Consider the following 17,076-nt stretch of genomic DNA (forward strand, 5'->3'; position numbering starts at 1 on the left):
GAACATGTTTCTTCGTGTTCTCTGTGACAAGTTGTAAAATATTAATTTAGTACATTATTTGACGGTTTTTGCTGTAAATTTTAAAAAACCGTTTGGATTGACATGAATTTAGGCAAACGCATAGCCAACATGTCAAAGACAAAAAGTGATATTGTGCCGATGAGTACTTTTGCCCTGGAGGTGAGTTTCACCCCTTCTCGGGGGTGAAAAAATATATCTCCAAAATAAGTTCGGAATTCGATAAACTGAGTAATCCTAAGCAACTTTTATTCTATACAGCTTTTTCACTAGGTCAATATTTTTAGAGTTATTTGCGGGTGAATATGTTTACTTTTTAACACAACAAACACGGTTTTAGACAATTTTTCGCAAATAATTCAAAAAGTAAGTATTTTATCAAAAAAACTATTCTTAGCAAAAATATAGCTTGTAAAAAAGTGAAAAAAAAATGGTGTAAGTAGGTATACATGAAGTCTCTACACCTAGTAGAAGCAGAAATATATATACACCTACAGTATAGCTAAAAAAAATGGGTACATATTCGCCAAATTTAAAATAAATAGGTATATTTCAACGTGAAATAACCAAAAAATTAAGCACTTTTTGGAAAAAACTCATTACAACTTTTTTGAAGACTTTAAAAAGCGTTATTTCTATTTGTATAAAAAAAGATTCTATCATTAAATTATTTAAGTAAGTTACGCTCAAAATACAGTTGGTCCCTTTTGATTTGGCAAAAAAATCGGGAAAGTTACCCCCTAATTAACAACTTAAATAAAATTAATCGTTACCGCTTCACCAGTTGCTTTATTTATATTGTGTTTATATGATCTGTTAGTTTCATTGATTGGTTTTAAAGTAAAATTTTTAAAATTTTTAATTTTGAAAAAAAAACGCTTGTTTTTCAAAATAACTTAAAAATTATTAGTAATATTAACAATCTCAAAGAGTACAAAAATTGGTTATGGTATGGCTGTTCAAAGTTTGCATACACTCGGGACTAGTGACTAGTTCAAGCCATTTTAACTACAGCCTTTTCAAAAATAACACTTTGAACCGATGAAACTTACAGATCGTATAAAGGTTAAATAAGCAAAGTAACTTGTGAAGCGGTAACGATTAATTTTATTTGGGATGCTAATTAGGGGGTGCTTTTCGTGATTATTTTTACCAAAAAATAAAAGGGGCCAACAATATTTTGAGCGTAACTCACTTACTTTTAATGTTAAAAGTTTTTTAAAAAAACAAAAATAAAACTTTTTTCAACACTCCCAAAAAGTGTTCCGAATTTGACGAATAAGAACCTACTTTTCATTAGCTACACCTTTGTCTCTACTGGGTCTACAGACTTTATATACAGTAGGAAAAATGAAAGAATACCCATAAACGAACATATTTCCTGTATTTTCCTGTCACCGTGTGACACAAAAAATTGGCCAGCGCAAGTACATGTAATAATTATAATTATTATTACATGTACTTGCTCTGGGCAATTTTCTTTGTGACACGGTGACAGGAAAATACAGCATGTTTTATATGTTCGTTCATTGGTATTCTTTCATTTTTCCGACTGTATGCACCATTTTTTTCACTTTTTTTTGTTAAATTTTTATTATTATTTTTATTATGGTTCTGAAGCATATTATAATTATAGTATTTTGTATTTTGACAACGAAACCTGATTTGAGCTTCGAAATAAAATCATTTTTTGTAAAATTGTGGCTTATTTCTCATTAATAATAGTTGATTATTTCTATTATTAAAAATATTTTTTTTGACAAAATACTTACTTTTTGAGTTATTTGCGAAAGACCGTCTAAAAACGTGGGTATTTTGTTGAAAAATTATCATATTCACTCGCAAATAACTCAAAAAGTATTGACTCTATAGAAGAACTCTATAGAAACTGTATAGAACAAAAGTTGCTTAGAATTAGTCAGTTTATCGAATTCCGAACTTATTTTGGACATATATTTTTTTCCCAACGAGATGGGGTGTAACTCATCCCCAGACCAAAAGCACATATCAGCCCAATATCACTTTTTTTCTTTGACTTATTAGCTATGTGTATGCCAAATTTCATGTCAATCTAAGCGGTTCTTTAAAATTTAAAGATTTTGAAATATTTTACCGTTAAAGAACGTACTAATTGTCATTAACGTCATTGAATGTATTTTTCCGTAGCCACGAAGGGCATCTGACATTATCGAATTATCGATTATCGAAAAAAATTATCGGCATTAATATCACAAGAGAGTGAGAATAAATTGACAATAATGCGACAATTTTTCGAAAACTTGTTGTCTGGCAATATACACGAGAGCCCGCAGGACTCGAGTGGATATTGCCCAATAACAACAAGTTTGAGAAAAAGTGGAGCAATATTTTCTTATTTATGCTTACTGTCGTGTGATATACATAAAGTTATTTTTTAATACTTGCATATAAAATTCAAGTCTTTGTAGAAAAACATTCAGTGACATTGATCCCAATTAATGTGACACACATTTTTCAACTTGTAAAAGTGAACAGCACAGGTTATCAAATATTTAGACAAAGATATTAATAAAATATTAGTTAAAATTATTTTTAAATACAGTTTTATTCATGAAATAATCTTACTGAAGTAAACTCGAGCGCTTAAATTTGCCGATTTGTCTTTTCCTCGTTACAATTTGACATTAGATGCAGAAACAAAAGTTTATTATGGATATTTTCTTAAATGTGACAGTTATCAAAATTAGGAAACTAGTTGCAATTAACAGAAACAATCTACTTAAAAAAATTCCCAGTATAATTTTGTACAGTAGAAAATTACCGCAGTAATACTAGTCTGATTGGACAGAATTAAACACGTGATGAAAAATATTACTACACGATTGGAAGGAAAATCATTAAAAAATAATCGCGGTAATTTTTATTTCTGTAGCTTTCTATTGGTCAGAATCTCTAGGAATGAAATAATCATGAATATCTGGTTACATTACTGGATCTCTATATTCTTCTAAAACCCAATGTTGATATAGAGAACACGGTGGAACATTTTATAAGATCAATACAAAAAGCGATATGGAACACAACTGCAATCAAAGTGTCAACTAGCACACTTATAGAACTGTCTTCTATAATTAAACAAAAAATTGCCGAGAAACAAAAAATAAAGACAATCTGGCAAAGAACGCATGCTCCTTCAGATAAAACTAAATTAGATCAAGCTACTCTAGACTACAAAGGAATGAAAACAATGGAATTCAAAACTAAACTAAAGACAAAAAATAGAACCAATTCTGAAAGCAAATCAAAAATTGATTCCTAACCATCAATTAGGATTTAGAGCGAAACATGCAATTATCGAACAAGTTCACCGAGTTATAAAAGAATTATTAAAATCCTTAAAATATCAAGAATACTACTCTGCTGTCTTTTTAGACATCGTCCTCGTCCAAGCTTTCTTTTCAACAAAGTTTGGTACGATGGACTATTATACAAAATCAGCAAAAGCTTACAGAACAAGATCTTGCTTCTCCTCAAATCCTACTTTCAAAATAGGCACTTTTAAGTAAGGATGTGGTCTCAAATAAATGCCGTAGCTAGGTTGTGTACAGAGTCATGCCGTAGGTCGTGTCTGTATACTCAATACAATAAATAATGATAGTTGCGGTCTGTTATCGTACTCCGACCGTAGCATCAATCTGCTTACACAGTTTCACAGGCGGTGGTCACCAATAAACGCCGCGCCGTACGCTGCGTACACTCTCACGCAGTAGGTTGCGTATGTATGCTGTATATGTTACCGGTCAAGTTGATTATTCAGTTGGAGTTGACTATTCCTAATTCTCGCTCAAACGGCTGGTTTTAGTAAAAGTTGATTATAAATATAAAGTGAAGATTTTTATTCAACATTTACTAGTAGACTCCAACTAGTTAAAGTACTTCCCAATTCGTCCAGAGAAATAAGGTTTTTGTCGGGACACTTGAGCAGCCAGGTTGCAAATGGATTTTTTTGGGTACTATATACCTTCTTCTTCTTCGTCTAGCCATTCACGTCCACATCTGGACATAAGCCTCTTCAAGTCTTCCTTTGCTACTATATACCTAATACATTAAAAATACAAAAATGCCCGTCACAGTTCGGACGAGAGATTTAGTTATTAACAAATAAGGGTAAAAATGTCAGTTTTTTCGTTTAAATCGCTACAGGTAAAAATAGGATACTGAAATATCTTATTTATAATATTTTTCTTTTAGTAGATGAGCCGAGGCACTTTTTGAATTTTGGTCCGATCATTTTTTGCTTCGGAAATTGCAAAATAAGACTAAAATTTCAAAAAAAAAATGTGCTATAACTTTTGCGAAAATGGCCTTAAGACTTTCATATTGCATGAAAAGTTGAGTCAAATATTCCGTATAATTCACAAAAAATTTTAAGGCGATTCGTTAATTAGTTTAAATTTTATTCAATTTGTTTATCGCAAAGAGCTTTTTTTCGCAATGTTATTGTTCAAAAAATAATAATGATATAGCAATTCTGTGGAAATCACGTGCAAGAAGAATGGTTATATTTTCAAAGTGTTGAAAAAAAAATCATTAAAATGTCGTTTCTATCACTTCGAAAACAGTTTAATAAAATAGAGTCACTTTTGGCTTATAAACTATTTGAATAGCTTTGTTAATATTGACTATAGAGTAAATCGACTTTAGGATTTCAAAAGCTGGTATTTTTATACGAATTTTCGGAATTTCGGAAAACAACTCTTTGCCTGGGTTAATTAGGGTCAAAGTTAGCCACTTTTATTATTTAATTCACAGTTACTTCTATATACATCAAATTCTCCTGTAACAGTGTTAGTTACCATACTACTCCGAAACGGCTCGGCTGATTTTTATGAAATTTTACACGTACATTCTATATGATGGAAAATAGGTTTTAATCTATTTTTATACCCATAAGTTATAAGGGGGTTGCCCCCTGACATTTTTTTAAATTTTTTGGCAAAATTATCTTCCTTAATTTTATATGATGTAGAATTAAAAAATGCATACAACCCCTAGTTTTCACTCTTCTATCACCAATCCCTATTTGTTAATATCCATCTATATATTTACATCTATAAAATTCTCCGGTCACAGTGTCCATACTCCTCCGAGACCGCTTGACCGATTTTTATGAAATTATATATGTATATTCGGTAGGTCTTAGAATCGGTCGTAATCTATTTTTCATATCCCTGAGTGATAAGCGGAGTTCCCCCTAACATTTTGTAATGTTAGGTAGGGTAGCGATGTGCATACATAACGTACTCTATAAGACTGTGAGTACATACAAATTAAAAAAATTATGATCAAAATCCATCAACAAGCTCCAGCGATATTAATCGTAGTATATGTTTAAAGAATCAGTTTCATTTTTTGAGTGCACAGATTTTAATAATTCCCTTCCACCGACCACGAATCCGTTCCGTTAGGACGCCATTTTTAAAACTTTATTAATCACTCTCTTGAGGTTCAAAGTTCACTTAAACTTTTACACATAAACTATATACTTCCGACTTCCAAACGGCTCTAGTTAGGTTGCTTAATTGTTATAAACAAAGTAGCCGTCAATGAAAAAAAGAATGTGTGTGTACTTTGTACGCACGTAAGAGGTTATACTTCTATTATATGATTTCTTAAAAATAAATATACTTTAAACAGTTTGTTTTAATTTTTTTTAAACACCAAACTAATTTTGTGCTTACCGCTTTCAAAAAAAAAAAAATAAAGAATAGTATGGGATTGCTCCGGATTCGAACTCAAGACCTCTCGATCTCTGGCCGAATGCTATACCAAATACGCTACGAGGACTGTGCCTGTATCGGTTCGGACGTACCTAATGAAAATTCACGGTAACAAACAGACAAGGTGAAGTGTAATAAATATACAATAAAATGTTTTAATAATACTCATCTTACTCCTGAGGAAGACAAATCCAAAGACACAAAAATTATAATAAATATATTTACTAAAAACGCTAATATATTCTTTTCACGCCTTTTCTTGCACTGATATATTTATATACTTCTTCTAATTTACTAACCGTTGCACGTCATCCGCGTCATAGCCTGTGACGTCGCATGATACCAACACGAAATATTTGGCGGTAGGTGTGTTGTTTTTTAGAATAATTTTGCCGAGTACACTGGAATTACAGCCAATAGACATATTTTATTATATACGCGTAGAAATAATATTTGAAGATTTCTATTAATGTTAACCTAAAGAAATACACAATAATATGTTTCATTTAATTTGTATAAATGGATTATAAAGCATTTTTATGAAGCACATTTGTTCGGAACACCCTGTAACTGTAATCGAATGAAGGTGACATTTTAGAATAAATTGGTAACATATATTTGACAGTTGCAGTTATATTTACTGTTTTTATTATTTACTTTACTATAAAAAGATCCTCTACTATAAAAATATAAATTTCACCTAATTTTATCAAGACTTGGAATAATCGAGGTATCTGACAACTTTTTTAGTTGTTATTGTAGACATATACAAAGAAACCTATCGGCTTCTCCCAAGAGTTCGGAGCCGTTTTTTAATAATTAAACAATGCAGTGCAAAACAGCTTGCACTGCAAATCTTAAATGATTATAACTTAATTCTTGTTCTCCATTTCTTAAGTTTTTATTTATTTACATTGAATATTAATTTGTTTTGTTGTATAATCCACGTTTACAATAATTATGTGATCTATTTGATTTAAAATGGATTCAGGATTTTTTTATACTTTGGCAACTATGTCAACTTAGATCTCTGGCGTAGATAATGACGTGCATAGGTAAGTAAATTAGACGGACTGTACATAACTTGAAAGATTTAGCAACTAAACGCCATACTGTCTGTGTGCGCATGCGCGCAGAATTATGAAATTTTACTCTCAATCGCGCCTAAAGAAGTATAACTTCAATAAAAAAAGTGGCTAACTTTGACCGAAATTAACCTAGGCAAAAAGTTTTTTGAAAATTCGTATAAAAATACCAGTTTTTCAAATACCATCGTAATTTTAGCCTACAGTCAATATTAACAAAGTTATTCAAATTGTTTATAAGCAAAAAATGACTCTATTTTAGTAAAATGTTTTCGGAGCGATAAATATGACTTTTTAATGATTTTTTTAAATGCGTTGAAAATACGACTTTTTTTCTTTCATGTGGTTTCCACAGAATTGCTATATCATTATTATTTTCTAAACAATAACATTGCGAAAAAAAAGCTCTTTGGGATAAACAAATTGAATAAAATTTAAATTAATTGACGAATCGCCTTAAAAATTTTTATGCACTGTTTGGACAGTTTTACTCAACTTTTCTTGCAATTTGAAAGTCTTAAATTTATTTTCGCAAAAGTTATAGCAAATTTTTATTTTCGAAATTTTAGTTTGATTTTGCAATATCCGAAGCAACAAATGATCGGACCAAAATTCAAAAAGCGCTATTTTAAACCTTGGCTAATCTACTAAAAGAAAAAAATTATAAATAATATAATTATTTACCTATTTTTACCTGTAACAACTTAAACGAAAAAACTCCCATTTTTGAACCTTATTTGTTAATAACTAAATTTTTCGTACAAACTGTGACAAGCATTTTTGTACTTATAATGTATAAGGTATACAGAGTGGGCCAAATAAAAGGAGCCACCCCGATATTTGGCAGTATTTATTAGGTTTTAACAAAATAAAAAACAGGTCAATTTTTGATCTAAGGGGGACACATTTTTACGATAAAAATATCTGTCATTTGTCAACTCCCTCCCTTCCACTTCCCCCACCCCTTATTTTTGAATAGGGAATAGGGGTCGTGTGCTAGCTCATTTGAAAGGTTATTCAATTCTCTATTCAGTAATATCAACATTGACTTAAAAATGTTTACAGGGTGTCCAAGAAAAATTATTTTGAATTAAATTAATTGAGACAAAAAGAAGAATGTATGTAATTTATTTAACTAAGAACACATTCTACGGCTGACAGAAAAGAGAAAAAATGTTTTTTGATAAATAGATACTGCTTTTTGCTTAATTTTAATGTTTAAGCCCATCTGCCTCTTGGTAGGTTGAATATCGAATTTAAGCAACAAACAGTGTTTATTTATCAAATAAACATTTTTTTCTGTTTTTTATCAGCAGTAGAATGTATTGTGGGTTAAATAAATTACATACATTCTTCTTTTTGTGTCAATTAATTTAATTTAAAATAATTTTTCTTGGACACCCTGTATAAATTGTAATGTCAATGTTGATATTACTGAATAGAGAATTCAATAACCTTTCAAATGAGCTACCACTTTAGCTATACCAACAATTTTTAACAAATAAAATATATTAAAATATATTAAAAATCATTTGAACATAAATAGAGTTTCTGATGTCAAACTACTACAATTCTACAGGGTGTGAAAGTTGCTATGAAATTAATAAAAAACTTAATTATCTTTTAAACTACCCTGTATAACATTACCAACCTCATATTTTAAGAAAGAAGACATCCAGGAGAATCCAAAAATGTAAAAATATATAGGATGTTCCATTTAAAAAAACGAAGTTATAAGCCACTTCCGGTATAACCGGAAGTAGCAAATCGATGAAAATATTTTCATTAAAGAGATCACTCTTCAAAACCCCTTCATACCAATTTTCATGATTCCGTTTCCTTTAGTTCTCGAGATATTTCTAATAGGACTTTTATCTGCCTCGCCCTGTATATGGCCCTTGCAAAGACAGTGCTACAAACGAATAGAGGCGCAGATACAACAACGAGTTAGAGTCTCTATTCGGAAAGGAAAATCTAGTCAGGTATAAAATATAAAGGCCAATATACTCAGATAGGCAGGGAATCCGATACGCAGTAACGACAATCGCGCTATAAACGCGTGGAAGGATGAAGTCAAAGAAGATCTAGAGAAAATGAGAGTGAGACAATGGGAATTAGTGGCACAGGACCAATAAACATGGAAGGAAATAGTAAACGCGGCAAAGACTCACGGAAATTATAACGCCATTGATGATGATGATGAGGGACTTTCAGCCCTCGGTAATCTTTCATTTTGCGTTTAAATTTTTCAAAAGTTTTCTCAGGATTCGAAAATAATTAATACATTTAAAATGCATTGAGATTTTGCGCCTACGCTCATAACCTAGCGAAATGAGTAAAACAAGTACTATGTTTTGTATTTACTACTTGCAGTTGCCGGTGACTGACAAAGGCCGTATGCAACGTCTGGCTTGACGCCTTACGTAACCTAAGACATTTATTGGAGACCACAGCCTAAGGTATAAATACAAAACCACAACAATATGCCCATTAGGTATGGTGTGCCTCAAGGGCACGATCCTCTATAACATTTACAGAACTGATCTTCCCACTAGCAAAAATATAACCATTGCAACATTTGCAGATGATAACGCTGTTGTGACATCTCACAAAGATCCTGTCATTACTTCCTAAATCCTGCAGACTTACTTTTATGTTATCTCCCCTTGGCTTAAAAGCTGGCAAATGCAAATGAAATTAAATCTATCTAGGTATATCGCCAACACCCTAGGAAGAGGTGTTTGGCCAACTGTGGCATTAAATGGTCAGTTTTTGCAACAAAACGAAGATGCAAAATAACTGGAAATCCATTTGGATTCCCAGCACCTGGACTTAAAACTTAGCAAATTGTACTGAATGTTAGGTCGTAAATCACAATTAGGTAACAGTTACCGATAAATTACTAATTTACAAAGTCAACCTAAAACCGATATGGAGGTACGAAATACAATAATTATGGGGGATAGTAACTCACTCAAATATCCAAATCCTACAAAGCTTCCAGTCCAAAGTACTTAGGATTACTGTAAACATTGCATAGTAAGTACAAAACTAACAAAATTATTGTTCGTGATTTAAAATGAAATCTGTCTAAGAAGAAATGTCCTATTTGTCCCAGAAATTGACGAGCGCATAGAAAATCACCCCAACGCATTATATCAACCCCTAATGAGACGTTCCATCCAGCGAAATTTAAGAAGACATCTTCTATATATGATCTGATTATCATATTTTAGCAGAGTATGGGTCGGTTGCGCGAGACAGATGACAGAGACAGATGACGATGACAGTGACGTCATCTGCGCCCTCGTAACGTCACAAGCCCCGCCCCTCATGACGTCACAAGCACTTCCGTTCGTGACGTCACAAGCCCCCGGTCCTCGTGACGTCACAAGCACCCGTTCCTCGTGACGTCACAAGCCCCGTCCCCCCTCATGACGTCACAAGACCCGCCCCAAATAGACAAAACGTTGACAGACCAAAGATGGCTCGACACAAAGAAGATTTCACAGTTGACATTACGAAAAGAAGAAGAATTGACAGATGACTGAAGCAAAGAACACAGTTGACTGACCGAAAAGAAGAAGAATTTGCAGTTGACAGTTGACAGACCTAAAGAAGAATTGACAGTTAACATGACAAACGAAAAGAAGAATTGACAGTTGACATGACAAACGAAAAGAAAAATTGACAGTTGACAAACAAGATTCGGCCATCTTGGTGGGTGAGCCTTTGTGACGTCGGGGCTTCGTTCTCATTGGTGAGGGCCTTGTTCTCATTGGTCGGTGGGGCGGGACTTGTTGTAACGTCAGTGGGCGGGGCTTGCTGTGAGGTCATTGGACGTGAGCTCGTTCTTATTGGTGGAGCGGGGCGTATTAGCAGTCCTAACTTTCATGATGTGTGCAAACTCGTGTTCATGATTTTGGTGTAATTAATAATAGTAATTAATATAATATATTACTCACCAACACCTAAATTAATTTGTGCCACCCTTAAAAGTCCAATGTCGTTGGAGATTACGGTAGCATCAAATTGGGGATGTGGAATAATTTCTTCTATGGCCAAATCTTGAACAGGATCTTTATTACACTTTTCAGATCCATCTTTGCCTATAACACAGTCACGTCTAGTCCTAGTATTATATTCTCCCACTCGTACACCCAACCTAATAAACATAATAATATATTATATTGAAGAGCCTCAAATAATATCGAAAATTTATAAAAGAAAATAGTGGAAATTGGCCAAAAACAACCTTGCATGAGACTTTAAATATTTGAAAAAATTCAAAACGTGCATTTTAGGCGAGTCAATACAGATTTTGACTTCGGAAAAAATCAAACAAGATAGAACTTTTTGTAATTTGATTAATGGTGGGGGAATCCAAGCGGGGATTCTTGCAGTTACTCGAGCGCGTCAGATTATTACATGGGGAGAAACCTTGTACCCTGAAAATGTACCTCTACCATACATTGGCTCTTAAAGCAGGGGAGTTCGTTAAGGGGGCCGAAAAAAAAAATCTATCCTTAGAAAAACTCGAAATCGTCAGATTAAGATAAGGCAAGTAAAATACATGCAAAACAGTGTACTTACATTTAAAAAATCTGACGATTTGAGCGGGGCGTAAGGAAATGGGTGGGTCCCATATTTTCACAAGAAAAAAGCGAATATTTCGCGAAATGAATGACAGATCGAAAAACTAAAAAATACGTACTCAATATTTTTCAAAAATCTATCGAATGATTGAATGATACCAAACACGACTTACCACCGGTATATTTAATATTTTAAATGCGAATCCCGCGATATTTCGCGAAATGAACATCAGATCGAAAAACTGAAAAATACATTTATTCAATATTTTTGAAAAATCTATCGAATGGCACCAAACACGACCCCTTACGAAGGTGGGGCGGGGGTTACTTTAAAATCTTAAATGGGAGCACCCATTTTTATTGCAGATTTGGATTCCTTACGAAAAAATAAGTAGGGGAAGGGAGGGCAAGACTAGAGTTGCACAAGTTCGACTTGAATGTTTGAACTTGACTTGAGTTTGACTTAATTTCAAGTCAAACTCAAGTCAATCCTTCTGACAAATAATCCAAGTCAAGTCAAACTGGTCAATCGTACAGGTTTGAAAATTCAAACTGTTTGTCAAACTAGTTTGAAAGAGTTTGAAAAATAATTTATTTAGTAGATATCTATACTTTTTTGTCGAGATTGACATGTTACTTGCCAATTAAGATAAGAAAACTAATAATACAATGAGTGCCACATAAAAGTATCTCGATACAGGAAGCGAATATAAACAAAATAGGGTCATTTTCTGAAAATGATACCTGTGTTTAGAATTGCTTGCTGGCAAGTTTCGTTTTATCGATATAACTTTTTTATGAGTGGTCAGCGGCGGATCTAGCATCGTTAACAGGGGGGGCCGATTGGCTAAAATGAAAATCGGGTCGAAGAACTGAAAAATATCTGTTCAGTAATTTTTAAAAATCTATCGAATGACACCAAATACGACCCCCTACTCCAACCCCCAGAGGTGGGGTGGGGCTCTATTTAAAATCGTAAATCGAAACCCCCAGTTTTTATTGCAGATTTGGATTCCTTACGTAAAAGTAAGCAACTTTTATTCGAGACATTTTTTTTATTCTATAGAAATAGAATAACAGAAATATTCTGTCTCGAGAAATACACTTCCAAATAAAAAACTAAAAAACATGTGTTTAATATTTTTCAAAAACCTATCGAATGACACCGTGTCGTGTTTGGCAGCATTCGATTCGATAGGATTTTGAAAAATATTCAACTTGTGTTTTTTGATTTTTCATTTGAGACTGTGTTTCTATAGGTATTAAACAATTTCTATAAATTACCCATGGTAGCACGATAAATCGTTTTTCCGATTATAGCGCCATCTATCCAGAATTAGAAAAAATTTCTCGAATAAAAGTTGCTTACTTTTACGTAAGGAATCCAAATCTGCAGTTAAAGCTGGGGGTCTCCATTAAATATTTTAAAGTTACCCCACCCCACGTAGAATGTCGTGTTTGGTATCATTTGATAGAATTTTAAAAATTATTGAACATATAGTTTTCATTTTTTCGATTCGATGTTCATTTCGCGAAATATTCAACGGTTCCGCTACTTTTGGGTTGGGATACCGTATATATAAAGTTGATGAAATAAAAATAAATACATGTAGTGAATTATGATTAAAATTTAAAAAATCTACAAAATGAGACTTTATAAGTTAACAACTTACAGTAGTTTGGAAATGTAATAATGAATTAACCGAATGTAATTTTCAAAAAATCAAAATACTTTACTTTTTTCAATGCAAAAAATTTATGTCGAAATAGTTTTAATTTTATTTCGTAATGGGAAAGTATATCATGTGACACCTCATTTAAAATCGTTTGAAATACTGATTACAAAAATGTATAATACGTACATGCGCAAAATTTTGGTCAAATGCTTTTTAAACGCATTCATTTTTTTTTTCGAATCCTGAGAAAACTAATACGAGAATCTTTGAAAAATTTAAACGCAGAATAAAATATTACAATATAACCGAGGGGCGAAAGTCTATTAGAATAAACAAAAAGTTTCTTTTGAATGACATATATTATTTGAAATTAACACGCTAACGGACAGAACGTCTATAGACGTCTAATTTCCATTGATGTAATGTGACACAACGTCTATAGACTTTGCATTTTCCCCTATTATACTTTGCAAAATACATATAGTGTCACAACACTTGCTTATACATTTGACGTACTGTCCGTCAACGTGTTAAAAATCGTACTCAATTTTCTCTTTTTTTTTCACCCCTGCAACTTATTAAAATAAACATTATAGAAGTTTTCAGGGACTTTCGACCCTCGGTAATAATGTAATCTTGCATTATGCGTTTAAATTTTTCAAAAATACCTACTTAATAGTTTTCTCAGGATTATAAAAAAAATGAATGCATTTAAAAAGCATTGGACCGACATTTTGCACAAGTATTGCCTATACATTTTTGTAATCAGTATCTCAAAAGCTTTTAAATGAGGTGTCACATGATGGTACTTTCCCATATGAAGTTTAAAATTTAATTTATTATCATAATTTTATACAGAGAGAGTCTGTAAAGTGGAATAAATTCAATATCTCAAATACTAATTGTTTTTTTGGAAAATGCTCAGACCCGTCGATTAGTATTTCAAATTGTCCTTTTTGACATTCAAGAATAATGTATACAGGTTGTCCCAATTTAGAGATATGACGTCATCGTCGATTTTCTTAAATGGCAACACTGTCATTTTGATAGCTAATTTGATAGGGTTTGTAAAGTTATACATAACTGCAAAATATCAAATTTTTATTCTCTACCATTTACAAGATAATAGAAAATAACAAAGTTATATCTGTAATTTGGAATATATTCAATAATTAAAATACTAGCTGTTTTTTTGAAAAATTCTCAGACCCGTCGATTAGTATATCAAATTGTCCTTTTTGACATATAATAATAATGTATACAGGGTGTCCCAATTTAGAGATATGACGTCATCGTTGATTTTCTTAAATGGCAACACTGTCATTTTGATAGCTGTTTTGATAGGGTGTGTAAAGTTATACACAACTGCAAAATTTCAAATTTGTATTCTCTACCATTTAGATGATAATAAAAAATAACAAAGTTATGAAAAAGAAGTAATCAACTAATAATTGAATTTAATTATTTCAATAAATTAAGCAAAAACTCATAATGTTGCCCTCAATTATTGTCAAATTGTCAATGGGCAACGTTATGAGCATTTTCTTAATTGAAATAAATAAATTCAATTATTATTTGATTACTTTTTGTTCTTCATAACTTTGTTATTTTTTATTATCTTGTAAATGGTAGGGAATAAAAATTTGAAATTTTTCAGATGTGTATAACTTTACACACGCTATCAAAATAGCTATCAAAATGATAGTGTTGCCATTTAAGAAAATCAACGATGACGTCATATCTCTAAATTGGGACACCCTGTATACATTATTATTATATGTCAAAAATGACAATTTGATATACTAATCGACGGGTCTGAGCATTTTTCAAAAAAACAGTTAGTATTTTAATTATTGAATATATTCCAAATTACAGATATAACTTTGTTATTTTCTCTTATCTTGTAAACGGTAGAGAATAAAAATTTGATATTTTGCAGTTATGTATAACTTTACAAACCCTATCAAATTAGCTGTCAAAATGACAGTGTTGCCATTTAAGAAAATCGACGATGACGTCATATCTCTAAATTGGGACACCCTGTATACATTTTTATTGAATGTCAAAAAGGACAATTTGAAATGCTAATCGACGGGTCTGAGCATTTTCCAAAAAAACAATTAGTATTTGAGATATTGAATTTATTCCACTTTACAGACTCTCTCTGTATATGTGGATGATTGCATCCCGCGACATAAATGACTATCTATCGTACTCGTGGAGAAATACTCACTTCTGTCAAACGTGATATAAAATAAACTTATATAATATATAAGACATACTTTCATGTATATAAGACATACCTTTTTCCATAAAACTCTCGAATGTAGAATTGGTATTTACTGCATCATCGTTGATTTGTATCGGACACAGTGAAAAATCGCATGCCTTGTTTTGAATGCTCTCAGAACTTAAATTTGATCCAAGATCAGTAGATCTCATAGTATGATCTATCTGGTACACATTTATTATCATAATTACTATTAATATTATCACCCAAATTACGTTGATAATAATAATAATCAGTTATATTGCGACATTTGAATTTTTTACTTTTTAAGTTCTCGGTAGAAGCTTTTGATCCCTTTCGTTTATTTGACATCTTATAACTCTTCGTAAATCACAAACTATATTAATATTAAAAAGAAGAATAAACTCAAAATACTATTAATCCAGCTAACAATTTACAAACTAAGATCTGTACGAATCAGTATTAGAGATGTTACTTGCATCGATACCCAAAATACACTAATTACTAATAATTAATAAGGGTGTTCTTTTTTCGTAGTCAGCTATCGACCTATCGGCGTGTAAACATATTTATATTTTCGGCGAATTAATATAGTTTTTGCTAGGCGCGCAATTTTCGAGAAATTTTCGGCGAAGCTGTTAATATCTGCAAACGATTTTATAATTATACGTGGAGATGCAAGTATGCGTTCACAGTATATAGGATTACATATTTTTTTAAATATGCTTATTGTGATAATTTTTAATTCTTAATTTATAAGGATTATAAATTACTCATTTCCAAATACACTGGCGTCACTGGCCCGTTTTAGCCAAGTCCCATACTAATAAAATATATTTATATGTAATTCATAATTCATATAATATTGTAATTTTAAAACATGTATAATTATCCATTTGAAAAAATAAATGAATGTTTTGTACTTAATCTTTATATTATAATAAAAAAAATAAATCACTTGGGTTGAGAGGGGGGGCCGATCGCCCCCATCGCCCCCCCCTGGATCCGCCACTGTGAGTGGTACTAGATTAAAACAAAGAATTCGTTGGATAGTTTTTTTATCATACCAAGTGTAATTTAATCTACTTTGGAAACTTTCAAGTATTACGTAACGCAAGTTCGGGGGAGGGGGGCCAAGTAAAACGTTACGGCGCGTTATACGGGGGGGGGGGGGTTGAACAGCGCGTTACGTAACATTGTTTTTTAACTTATATAAAAAACTACGGAATCACAATCTCCCAACTTTCAACTTTCGTATATATTTTACATAGAACCCCTGGATTGTATTATATTGCCCCCTCACGCTCCGCTCATGTTACAATAGGACACTAGTATTCAAGTGAAAAAATCTTAAAATTTGTATTAACCAGATTCAGCACAGTAACACGTGTTTGCAATAAATAGCTGGACCTTTATTCACAACAAAAGATGAAAAGATACAGATGGGATAAAGAGGTTGTAAGAGCTTCAAAAATTGCGTTTCGTAATACTTGAACGGCCAGTTTAACAAAAATTTATGAAGGAACAACAAAATATTATATTTTTGATAGAGTAGGTTTAATGAATGTTTTGCGACTTTGCAATGTCGTCTTAAAGAATTAGTTCACTATTTGTCATTTTATAACGCTATTTTTACATAATACAAGTATGTATGCAGATTTTTTTTTGTCTTAATTTTTGCACTGGGAATAC

The 17,076-nt window shown here is 32.0% G+C and overlaps 1 protein-coding gene across 2 annotated transcripts in view; it reads right to left on the reverse strand.

Annotated features, from left to right (window-relative positions):
* Positions 1 to 17,076, reverse strand: part of LOC114332093 (phenoloxidase-activating factor 1) — a 170,525-nt gene that overhangs the window by 15,511 nt on the left and 137,938 nt on the right. For both annotated transcript variants that reach the window (XM_028281805.1, XM_028281804.2), the window contains one exon: positions 10,828 to 11,027. In XM_028281805.1, the coding sequence (XP_028137606.1) occupies positions 10,828 to 11,027 (200 nt within the window). The remainder of the gene's footprint in view (positions 1 to 10,827; positions 11,028 to 17,076) is intronic.

This window comes from Diabrotica virgifera, chromosome 6 (assembly GCF_917563875.1).
Source record: "Diabrotica virgifera virgifera chromosome 6, PGI_DIABVI_V3a".
Classification (NCBI taxonomy): Eukaryota; Metazoa; Arthropoda; class Insecta; order Coleoptera; family Chrysomelidae; genus Diabrotica; species Diabrotica virgifera.